The 12954-nt window shown below is 38.9% G+C and overlaps 1 protein-coding gene across 50 annotated transcripts in view; it reads right to left on the reverse strand.

Annotated features, from left to right (window-relative positions):
* The window catches only part of TRIP12 (thyroid hormone receptor interactor 12), a 154159-nt gene that overhangs the window by 44301 nt on the left and 96904 nt on the right, over positions 1-12954 (reverse strand). For all 50 annotated transcript variants that reach the window (XM_060410455.1, XM_060410452.1, XM_060410447.1 and 47 more), the window contains 5 exons: positions 5041-5189; positions 2354-2389; positions 2177-2272; positions 1000-1092; positions 649-810 (listed from right to left, as the gene is read on the reverse strand). In XM_060410455.1, coding sequence (XP_060266438.1) covers positions 649-810; positions 1000-1092; positions 2177-2272; positions 2354-2389; positions 5041-5189 — 536 coding nt within the window. The remainder of the gene's footprint in view (positions 1-648; positions 811-999; positions 1093-2176; positions 2273-2353; positions 2390-5040; positions 5190-12954) is intronic.

A 12954-nucleotide genomic window follows, 5' to 3' on the forward strand; every position in this document is an offset into this window, starting at 1 on the left:
TTTAAGCATATTTTATAAAGATGACTTAAAAGCCAGATCTCTTAAAATCTCTTTAGCAATAACAACACTTTGAACCATTACAAGAAAATTCTATTTCTCTACAACCTTCAAACTTGGATCATCTGTCCTGCAACAGAGGCTACATGAGCTCCGCTTATCATATTGCACACCAGGCCCACTGATGCCTTCTCCTCTATAGCTGCTCCTGTTCTTTGCCAGTCCCAGACAGCTGCAATCTAGATTTCTTATTTCATTTTTATGTGGAACATACATAGTCTCATCCCTTCTCTGATCTTGATCCATACCCTTCTCTGGTCTTGTCTGCCTAACTCAACAGCTTTCAGGAAAGGGTGATCTTTACAAAAGGAAATTCTCATCGTATTACATAGGAAACACTCAAGTGTCCGCTGAAATAATAAATTCACCCCTAAAGTCAAAATAGTTGATACCTTGTCATTTGGGTAAATCCACTGAAATTTCATAAAGTAAACTAATATGGTCCAGGACTAGTTAACAGGAAAAGACAAAGATCAGAACATTTCCAATTTACATACCCAGTTGGAAGATTTAAGACTCCAGGCGAAACTGGCATTTTAAAAAAATTTAATAAAAATGTTTTATGTCACATAAGATAGGTTTGTATTTTACCTGGTGGGTTAGCCTTTGGGTAAGCAATGGGAGGGAATCCGCCACAAAATGAAATTCATCTGGCGTGATACTCTGGCAGCAATTGGCTGCAATTGCTAGTGCGTTTCTTTGGGCATTTATGCTGAAGAACTCTAGATACAGCAAGCAGTCTGCCAAACCACCCTAAAATATAGGAAAACTGTTAAAAGCAAAGAAGTACTCTTATCAGCAATTATAAAAAAAGAAAAAAGTCTAGCACATCACTTTGGAAACAGCATGGTAACCTTACAGAGGTTGCGACCTAGGAGCTAATACAAATGTGGGTCTAAAATTCAACATTAAAGGAAACAATCCTTTGCTAACAATACTTACCGCCTGGAGAATGGCTTTACTGTGTCTACGTGATAACATCTCCAAGGCCGTCAAGGCCTGCTCGGCCACATCAATACACTGAATAACTTGCAGCTGGGAACATATAAATAAGGAACAAGGTTATCGTTCAAGTGCTCTACTTGCTACTCATCTTCTATGGGAATAAACATCTCTAATTTTTATCAATCTATACTGCCTCTATGCTTCCCTGGTGGCACAGTGGTAAAGAATCTGCCTGCTAACACAAAAGGTGACAGGTATGATCCCTCGGTCAGGAAGATTTCTGGAGACGGGAATGGCAACCCACTCCAGTATTCTTGCCTGGGGAATCTCATGGACAGAGCAGTCTGGCAGGCTACAGTTTATGGGGTTGCAAAGAGTCGGACATGATTTAGCAACTAAACAATAAATATTGCCTCTAACCTGAAACCCACCACAGGAAACCAATGACTTATGCATGTAAGCTGTAACATACTGGCGATACAGCTTCCTTCCAACCACTTTATAAATATGTTTTACAAAAAGAATAAACTAAATTCAATTATATAACTTTAAATCTTCAGATTTAAAATAAACAGGTTGGTTTATGGAACAAATTTGAAAAATCAAGTTTTACAGTTTTCAGCATATTTCAAAGTTTTCAGATAATGCAAATTTTATTGTGCATTAAAAAGAAAAAGGTCCTTAAAACAGACCAAAAACAACCTACCACAGACCATATGAAAAAATTTCCTTTCTCCACTGCCTCACTTTATGACCTTGAGCAAGGCATTTTGTCTGGCTCAGCCTCCTCAGCTGTAAAATGAGGGTATAAATAGCTATCAACCTCACTGGGATGTTTTCTAGAAACAATGAAATCATTTTAAATCAAGTGCTTTAAGTTCTTCTCTGAAAGATTTTCACACTAGTGCAATAACTGCCATTATTAAAAATTTTAACACTGGGATGATATAAGAAAACACTTTATTAGCATCAGTTTTAAACTACAACTCTGCTAAACACAAAACATTTTTCTCGAATCTTGGCTAAAAAATATACTTTAGTTAGATAATGGATGCTAAAATGTGTCTTTTAATGTGGCCTTACAATCTGATATATAACTTTAGAATTCAGTAGTCAGGAGGTCCATTGATTCCTCTATGCCTGCTTTCGAACAGCTGGGCAAAAGTAGGATTACCTTTTCTAAAAAGACAGGAATTGCATCTACTACCACAGCCGATGATCGAGGAAGTGCTTCCATCATGTATGTTAAGGCTCGGCAAGCATGGTTCATCTAGAAAAGAAGCCATGTTCACTCAATTAAAAAAATAAAGTAAGTTTGGAGTGAGTCTTTTAAAATATGGCATATACTTACAATATCAAAATTATGCTCCATCTGCAGCAATGTTATCTGTTTAAAAAAATTTAAAAGTATTAGAAGCTATATTCTTAAAATCCTAGAAGTATGTCTTCTAGTTCAACTGAAATAGAACAGTATGACTCACGAACATTACCATAAAAAAAATAACCTCAAGTTAAAACCTAGCATGCATACACAAGAAATGCTTATGCTTAGGATGGCATGACCCGCACACTGAAGCTCTGACAAGGGATAATCATCACCTCATGATTCGGGTCAAAACCAAAGCATTCACAATGCTTACAACCAACCCTCCCAGTACCACTGTTTCCCGTTTCAGAAGCCCATGAAAACATCACTGAGGATTTATCTGTCAACAAGTATTTCGTACACAAATAAATGGACCAGAAGCCCACAGAAATCTGTTAAATTAACTATCAGAACAGATTCAGTATCATAGCTTCAACTCTTATAGATGAGCTTCTCTAAAAGTTGAGCTAAGCACCACTTAATTCAGCTGTAAAATACACAGCAGTATAGAACTGGAACACAATATTGATCGCATGAAAAACGCATTAGGCACTAATTAAAACTCAATATAATTATTTCACAAACACATGAATTAGTCCAAACATCTGATCTGATCTTAGTTTTTCTTGTGGAAAAGACCTTAAGCAGTTTCCAACTGCGTTTTTCAAAAGAGGGCAAGCAAAACCACTACAGATACACACTCCATATTCTTTAAGCAGTAAAAGCTACCAAAGAAACTTCCTACTTGGGGAAGCAATCATTGCAGTTCAATGGAAAAGTTTAAATGTGTCAAATTTAAGCTGTAAAGTACCAATTAAATATATGATTATAATAACAGACATCGAATATTCTAACATAATATTCATTTAATATGAATTCTTCTCAGCTCTGAATTATGCTAGGTAATTATATCTATACATGAAAGGTCTTGATAACTATTTCCATTAAATATACTACATAAACCCACAAACACATGCGAGCATGCACACTCTGTCTCATATCACCTGTAAATCAGTCACAAAAAACATCTACTCTAAATTCAAAGGAATTGTTATGTTAACAGATAAAACAGTTAAGTTCTCCAATTCTTTAAGGGGGAATGACCCTTGTAAGACCACATTTGAGAACTGCTGGAATGACTGTTTATGGTCATACAAGTGTATGGTGATTGATGGATCTATATTTGTAATATTCAACTGTTATAAAAGACAAATCTGGACAACTCACTACTAATAGCATAAGCTGACTTGCACAGGTCCACTAAGTACTCAAATCTAATCAATAACCAGCAAATTAAGAAAACCAGATTGTGTTAATGTTTCAGGCCAAATTTAACAGCTTCTTTATTTAACTAAAAGCTGCAGTTTAAAAGAGATAGTATTGCTACATGGTAACCTAGTTCTTTATTACTGTTTATTTTTAAATGAACAAAAACAAACAAGGACGTTAATTTAGGTCATAAAAGACCGCTATTAAAGAAATCAATAACTTGAGCATGCATATGAACATAGGTGAACGACAGAATACAAAGGATAATATCACTTTCATGAAATGTTTTAAAATATTAATATGCAAGCCTGTGGGATGGCACAGGTAGGCTTGAGAGGCAGCTTCTGTTAGCAGGAGGTCTGCATGGGATGAGAGACTGCTCCATCCTTCACTACTCTCTGCTAGAGCAGAGCCAGCCAACAAGTGAGAACAAGCAGAATGAAGACTGTATCAGCCTGTATTTGACTGGCTCTCCACTTAGCTCTCTCTGTAATCTGATAATGTGATCAAATGAGACAATCTGACACCCCAATCCTGGTTCCATTTTTGTCAACTTTACAAGATGTGTAAACAAAGACTTAAATGACATTTAACTTGCAATGTAATATATGCTATGAATATATTCATGTCTATGTTAATCTTGTCATGATTTTATTCAGACTTAATTTTAATCTTATATTATAATCAATTTCTTTAATCCTGCATTGTGAATATTACCAAGCCACCACTACTTAAAAGACGTATCATGCTCAAGGGCCTACACACTTACTAATGGCAATTTCTCTTTTTGTTTTCACATTAAAAAGCTTAAGGGATTAAGATGTTAAAAATTCTAAACTCATCACTGTGTTGAAAATCATTAGATTTTTTTAACTCGTTTTTCTATTGCTGAGTACTGTTGTTTTGTTTCTCCTATTTCTATTTAACATAATCCCCTTTTTTAAGCTGGAGAATCCATTTGGTCTTCCGGCTGGATTGCATGGCCATGCACACAACTATCAAGCAGGAAGTACTGACTGCCTACAACGACAACCCACAAGTGAGCTGTTTTGTTACTGTCCCATGAATCACCAGTTTAAAAGAAAAAAAGCATGTGAGTTTTGTCATAGGAAGTCAAGTTACCACCTAAATGGGATAACCACTTAAAACGGAAAACCACATGGGTCATTTAAGTATCAAAGATAAGGTTAACTATTCACCAAGAGATGGTTTAGAAATTTTAGTCATTCATCACTACGTCATGCACAATCTCTATAGGCCCGAAATAAAAGGATAAGTAAGCCACACTCTACTCTTAGTTCTATTATATTCTAAAGTTCCTAATGACAATGATCATGCTTTTATAAAAATAAGAGCAGCATTCAGGGCATGAGTGGGATGAAATGAGGGGAAAATTCTCCTACCAAAGCTGGAACCACACTCTTGACAGGAAACCCTCCCAGCGTCTCCTCATTCCCCATGACCAGTAATTGACACATCTCAATAACGGCCTGGAGCTGCTGGCTTTCATCGCTTGCTTGTAATCCTTGCAGAAGCTGCTGAGCCTTAGAACCTGCACAGAAATAAAATCAATACTTTTAAACCTTTAAGAAAATTATTACTAGGTGTTAAGTGTGACTTTACACAGTCAGCTGGCTACTTTTCTTCCTTGGATCCCAACTACAGAGGGATTTTACTCTGCCTTAAAGCAATGTCACAGTTGTTTACATTCTCCTCTTTTACTTTTTATCTTTTTTAATGAGAGATGTTATTGGTTTTAACAGATGCAACAAAAAGTAATATCCCTATCCCTAGGACTAACAAGGACTGACTACATTTAACATGTGTGTACTTAGTTGCTCAGTTGTATCCAACTTTTTGCAACCCCATGGACTGCAGTCTGCCAGGATCTTCTCTCCATGGGGATTCTCCAGGCAAGAATACTGGAGTGGGTTGCCATGCCCTCTTCCAGGGGATCTTTCCAACCCAGGAATCGAACCCACGTCTCCCACACTGCAGGCAGACTCTTTACCGACTGAGCCACCAGGGAAGCCCAGGAATACTGGAGTGGGTAGCCTATCCCTTCTCCAGGGGATCTTCTTAACCCAGGAATTGAACAGGGGTTTCTTGTATTGCAGGCAGATTTTTTTATCAGCTGAGCTACCTGCTTTTTAAAAATATGTATTATCTAGTGAGCAAAAAGTCTTCTGCCAGAATAAAAACCTGTTAAACAATGATGCCCAGGCATCAAAGGAAATGTTATATATCTCTAAACACCTCCATCAGAACAAATGGAATCCAAGTAACAGTCAAAGCACAGAAATAAAGACAAACAGAACAATAATGCATGTAACAAAAGGGAATGCCAAGAATGATTTCCCAAAACATCAAAAGACGGGACTTTTCACCTCCTCTCACTTCATGTGCATGTGCTGCTATCACAGTGCTTCAGAGAACTTCGACTTTCAAGGTTTAATTCCATCCTCAAAACATTTGAAAAATGCTAAGACTCAACTACCACAATAATTAAGTTATCAATAAACTAAGTCAAAAATAAAGTCTACAAATGTGTTTCAAATCTTCCTGGACACCCTCCTTCTTGTAACTATTAACTCCATTAAAACTTACAAATGTAAACTTGATGTTATTCAAACCCTATCATTCTCAAGACCTTTTCCAATTGCTCCTTGTATATTGGATTTTTCCCCACTTAGTACTGAAATGAAAAAATCCACTTACTACTGAAATGCTTAGAAATGATACACATTTGGAAACTGTCAATGAATGTAGAATTCACATGAACAGCAATTTTTTTTTTTTTCAATTAAACACAAATGATCTTCTTGGAGGGCAAACACCTTTCAAAGAGATGCACAATAATCCTCATCTGTTTTCTCTATTATTTAAGGCTGTGGCTAACGAACTGCAGAATATCACTAACTCCTTTCATCATCATCAGAAATATACTACAAGAAATTCCAGTTCAAAGGGACAGCATCTTTAAAATTCTTCAAACTAAATAATATCAGTTCCACTTAGGGCAGGCTTATCATTTTTGTATTGAAATAATGTGAGAGAAAAAAAAAAAGAAGGGAAAATAACTGTGAAAACAAAAGAATCCTTAGCTGCTTCTGGATTTGTTTTTAAAGAATGAAATCATTCAAAGTATACCCTAAAAACCACAACCTAAAATAGGAAAAATTAACACAAGCAATGGTAAGTCTTGTAAACACTGAGGCTGGAAGTTCTAAGCATATGGATCATTTCAGCATGATCAAAGTAATCATTAAAAAAAAAATTTTCATAACGCCACTGGTCTTTTGGGATGGTCATAAAAAGACCTTATTCCAAACTGAAAGCAACAACAGAAAATGAATGCCATTATTTCCCTTTGCTATATGAAGAGAAATAACCTCAAACAGATCAGTCAATTTGGGTTCTAAGGATTATTTTATACAAAATTACTGAGAATCCCTCCCCAGTCCCCCAAGCACTCTTGTGTACGAGGATTATATCTACTGTTATTTATAAAATGTGTTGGGAACTAAAAGAGAAAAAATTTTAAGTACCTGATTAATTCATTACATATTAATATAAACAAACTTTTTGTGGAAAAGGCCATATTTTTCCAAAACAATAAAAATGTAGTAGCACTATTTTGCTGTTGTTGCAAATCATTTAAACGTCAAGCTTAATAAAAGAGCTGTCCAGTCACTTTCACTTCCGCTCTCAACCTATGATACACGGTTATCTGAGATAAGTCACGAAAATTATTTAAAAGACATGTACCTATTTAACATTGTAGAATAATATGACTGCCACTCATTTGGTGTCTCTGCCTTGATTCTTATTAAGGTACCAGCAGTTTTAAACCCACCATAGCTTCTACACTTTTAGTTCCAACAAGAGAAAAGGAAAAACCTTACTAATTACCATCAACCTTGGCCTTATGAATTCAATGTAAGGATCTCAGGCATGACCGAGGAACTCACAAACCACACTTTGGAAAAAACCACACTATCAAAGGTTGCCGAAAGGAGCAACCCACGTCCAAGGAGCACTGGCTGCATGGGTGCAGGAGGGCCGAGAGGAGCTACTCCACGTTCAAGGTCAGGAGGGGCGGCCAGTGAGAAGATACCCGTCGTCCAAGGCAAGGAACAGTGGCTGAGCTTTGCTGGAGCAGCCGTGAAGAGATACCCCACGCCAAGGTAAGAGAAACCCAAGTAAGATGGTAGGTGTTGCGAGAGGGCATCAGAGGGCAGACACACTGAAACCATAATCACAGAAAACTAGTCAATCTACTCACACTAGGACCACAGCCTTGTCTAACTCAGTGAAACTAAGCCACACCCTGTGGGGCTACCCAAGACAGTCGGGTCATGGTGGAGAGATCTGACAGAATGTGGTCCACTGGAGAAGGGAATGGCAAACCACTTCAGTATTCTTGCCTAGAGAACCCCATGAACAATACGAAAAAGCAAAATGATAGGATACTGAAAGAGGAACTCCCCAGGTCGGTAGGTGCCCAATATGATACTGGAGATCAGTGGAAAAATAACTCCAGAAAGAATGAAGCGATGGAGCCAAAGCAAAAACAACACCCAGTTGTGGATGTGACTGGTGATAGAAGCAAGGTCCGATGATGTAAAGAGCAATACTGCATAGGAACCTGGAACGTTAGGTCCATGAATCAAGGCAAATTGGAAGTGGTCCAACAGGAAATGGCAAGAGTGAACGTCAACATTCTAGGAATCAGTGAACTAAAGTGGAATGGAATGGGTGAATTTAACTCAGATGACCATTATATCTACTACTGTGGGCAGGAATCCCTTAGAAGAAATGGAGTAGCCATCATGGTCAACAAGAGTCCAAAATGCAGTACTTGGATATAAACAAAAACGACAGAATGATCTCTGTTTGTTTCCAAGGCAAACCATACAATATCACAGTAATGCAAGTCTATGCCCCAACCAGTTACAGTGAGGAAACTCAAGTTAAACAATTCTATGAAGACCTACAAGACCTTTTAGAACTAACACCCAAAAAAGATGTCTTTTTCATTAAAGGGGACTGGAATGGAAAAGTAGGAAGTCAAGAAACACCTGGAGTAACAAGGAAATTTGGCCTCGGAGTATCGGAATGAAGCAGAGCAAAGGCTAATAGAGTTTTGCCAAGAGAACACACTGGTCATGGCAAACACCTCTTCCAACAACGCAAGAGAAGACTCTACACATGGACATCACCAGATGGTCAACACCAAAACCAGACTGATTATATTCTTTGTAGCCAAAGTACAGTCAGCAAAAACAAGACCGGGAGCCAACTGTGGCTCAGATCATGAACTCCTTAGTGCCAAATTCAGGCTTAAATTGAAGAAAGTAGGGAAAATCACTAAACCATTCAGGTATGATCTGAATCAAATCCCTTATGATTATACAGTGGAAGTGAGAAACAGATTTAAGGGACTAGATCTGATAGATAGAGTGCCTGATGAACTATGGAATGAGGTTCATGACACTGTACCGGAGACAGGGATCAAGACCATCCCCATGGAAAAGAAATGCAAAAAAGCAAAATGGTTGTCTGGGGAGCCCTTGCAAATAGCTGAGAAAAGAAAAGAAGCAAAAAGCAAAGGAGAAAAGGAAAGATATAAGCATCTGAATGCAGAGTTCCAAAGAATAGCAACGAGAGATAAGAAAGCCTTCCTCAGTGATCAATGCAAAGAAATAGAGGAAAACAACAGAATGGGAAAGACTAGAGATCTCTTCAAGAAAATTAGAGATATCAAGGCAACATTTCATGCAAAGATAGGCTCAATAAAGGACAGAAATGGTATGGATCTAACAAAAGCAGAAGATATTAAGAAGTGGCAAGAATACACAGAACTATGCAAAAAAGAGCTTCACGAATCACGATGGTGTGATCACTCACCTAGAGCCAGACATCCTGGAATGTGAAGTCAAGTGGCCCTTAGAAAGTATCACTACGAACAAAGCTAGTGGAGGTGGTGGAATTCCAGTTGAGCTATTTCAAATCCTGAAAGATGATGCTGTGAAAGTGCTGCACTCAATATGTCAGCAAATTTGGAAAACTCAGCAGTGGCCACAGGACTGGAAAAGGTCAGTTTTCATTCCAATCCCAAAGAAAGGCAATGCCAAAGAATGCTCAAACTACTGCACAATTGCACTCATCTCACACACTAGTAAAGTAATGCTCAAAATTCTCAAAGCCAGGCTTCAGCAATACGTGAACCGTGAACTTCCAGATGTCCAAGCTGGTTTTAGAAAAGGCAGAGGAAACAGAGATCAAGTTGCCAATGTCCGATGGATCACTGAAAAAGCTAGAGAGTTCCAGAAAAACATCTATTTTTGCTTTATTGATTATGCCAAAGCCTTTGACTGTGTGGATCACAATAAACTGAGGAAAATTCTGAAAGAGATGGGAATAACAGATCACTTGACCTGCCTCTTGAAAAACCTATATGCAGGTCAGGAAGCAACAGTTAGAACAGGACATGGAACAACAGACTGGTTCCAAATAGGAAAAGGAGTACGTCAAGGCTGTATATTGTCACCCTGCTTATTTAACTTATATGCAGAGTACATCATAAGAAACACTGGGCTGGAAGAAGCACAAGGTGGAATCAAGATTGCCAGGAGAAGTATCAGTAACCTCAGATATGCAGATGACATCACCTTTATGGCAGAAAGTGAAGAGGAACTAAAAAGCCTCTTGATGAAAGTGAAAGAGGAGAGTGAAAAGGTTGGCTTAAAGCTCAACATTCAGAAAACGAAGATCATGGCATCTGGTCCCATCACTTCATGGGAAATAGATGGGAAAACAGTGTCAGACTCCAAAATCACTGCAGACAGTCACTGCAGCCACGAAATTAAAAGATGCTTACTCCTTGGAAGGAAACTTATGACCAACCTAGACAGTATACTGAAAAGCAGAGATATTACTTTGCCAACAAAGGTCCATCTAGTCAAGGCTATGGTTTTTCCAGTGGTCATGTATGGATCTGAGAGTTGGACTGTGAATAAAGCTAAGAACCGAAGAATTGATGCTTCTGAACTGTGGTGTTGAAGAAGACTCTTTGAGAGTCCCTTGGACTGCAAGGAGATCCAACCAGTCCATTCTGAAGGAGATCAGTCCTGGGTGTTCATTGGTAGTACTGATGCTGAAGCTGAAACTCCAGTACTTTGGCCACCTGATGTGAAGAGATGACTCATTGGAAAAGACCCTGATGCTGGGAGGGATTGGGGGCAGAAGGAGAAGGGGACGACAGAGGATGAGATGGCTGGATGGCATCACCGACTTGATGGACATGAGTCTGAGTGAACTCTGGGAATTGGTGATGGACAGGGAGGCCTGGCGTCCTCAATTCATGGGGTTGCAAAGAGTTGGACACGACTGGGTGACTGAACTGAACTGATCAAAGATTATGGGTCAGAAGGCAAACATTTTTTTATAAAGAGCCAAGACAGTAAATGTTTTGGGCTTTACAAGCCACAGGGTTGCTGCTGCCACTACTCGATCCTGGCATTGTGGCATGAAAACAGATACAAGCAATAAGTTCAAATTTGAATTTCATTCAATTGTCATGTAACAAAATATACTTCTTTAAAACTTTTTCAGCCATTTAAAAATCATTTTTAGTTCATAGGCTGTATCAAAACAAGCAGGAGGCTGATGTGTCCCATGGGCATGAGTTCACTGACTGCTGACAGTGAAGAAAGAGAAGTCCCAGCATTTCAGGGAGTCACAGGAGGTTGCTGTGTTCAAGTGTGAATTGGCCCCACTGGACATCTGCTAAGTTCTGAGGCTGTGAAGAGGTCCATGGATTGAGTCAGAGGTTCTGCTAAGACAATGCAAACACCTGCAGTCTCAGGGTACTCAGAGGACACAGTCTCCACAGAGGGAGGAGGCCTGACTCAAACACACACAGCCAGTGCCCCTCATCCTCAAGACATCTGCAACATTTTCAAACTCCATAATGAATATAAAGTCTAAGTAGATGGTGATCTGCAAGGTTCTCAACAGCACAAACCCTGGGAGAGGGATTTTCCTGGCAGTTCAGTGGATAGGACTCAGCTTTCAGTGCCGAGGGTGTGGGTTCAGTCCCTGGTCGGGAAACTAAGATCCCACAAAGTGCATGGTATGGAAAATTCAAAACAGGAAACAGGAACGACCCCCCCCACCCCACCCCCCGCCCGCCGCTGCAAAAACCCCTGGGAGGCTCATGACAAACAGGGATAAGCCAGAGGTGAAATGAGCCATATATGAAACAAGCTACAGCCCTGACTGGAGCAAAGTGGTCAGCTTCTGACAGTGTTTAACACTGAAGAGGAGGAAACACTAATAGAAAATACCACTTGGGATCTCTTCAGTTCACATAATCAATTACCAGATACGGCTGAGGAGTATGTGACTAACAATCAAAAGGTGGGAAGAGACAATAGAAGCAGGCTAACACCACCAGAAACTATAAACTGGGTATTCTGTAACTATGATTGTGTTAGACACTCAGTCATGTCTAACACTTTGCAACCCCATGGACTGTAGCGCACCAGGCTCCTCTGTCCATGGAATTTTAGAGGCAAGAATATTGGGGTGGATTGTCATTCTCTTCTCCAGGGGATCCTCCCAAACCAGGGATCAAATCTGGGTCTCCTGCATTGCAGGCAGATACTTTACTGAGTCACCAGGGAAAGCTCCATAACTATAATTAATAAATTGCAAATGTAAGCAATAGAGGAAGTGATAGCTAAAGAGCTTGGGATCAACAGGCATGCACTGCTATATTTAAAAGATAACCAAAAAAGTCCTACTATACATATACAGCACAGGGAACTCTGCTTAATGACATGTGGCGGCCTGGATAGGAGGGGAGTTTAGGAGAGAACGGATATATGTATATATATGGATGGTTGAGTCGCTTTGGTGTCCACCTGAAACTATCACAGATAGTCAATTGGCTATACTCCAATACAAAATAAATAAAACAAATTGCAAGGATAAACAAAGATGGACAAAATGGAATGTAATGAATTTCAAAGAGAACTGGAATCTATTTTTAAAAATCAAATAACTGCCTAGAACTGGAAAACACACCTGATATCTAAAATTCATTGATGAATTTAACCAAAGATGGAAGAAGAAAACAGAAAAAAGAATTAGTGAATTTGAAATGTGGTCAACAGAAAGTTTTCAAACTAGGCATAAGAAAAAATTCTGGGAAAAACAAAAACAGAGCTAGAGAGACCCAGAGGATGAAGTGCAAAGTCTGAACGTGTACAATCCTGATGCTCCCAGAGAAAATGAAGGAGAACACTTGA

This window comes from Ovis aries, chromosome 2 (assembly GCF_016772045.2).
Source record: "Ovis aries strain OAR_USU_Benz2616 breed Rambouillet chromosome 2, ARS-UI_Ramb_v3.0, whole genome shotgun sequence".
Lineage (NCBI taxonomy): Eukaryota > Metazoa > Chordata > Mammalia > Artiodactyla > Bovidae > Ovis > Ovis aries.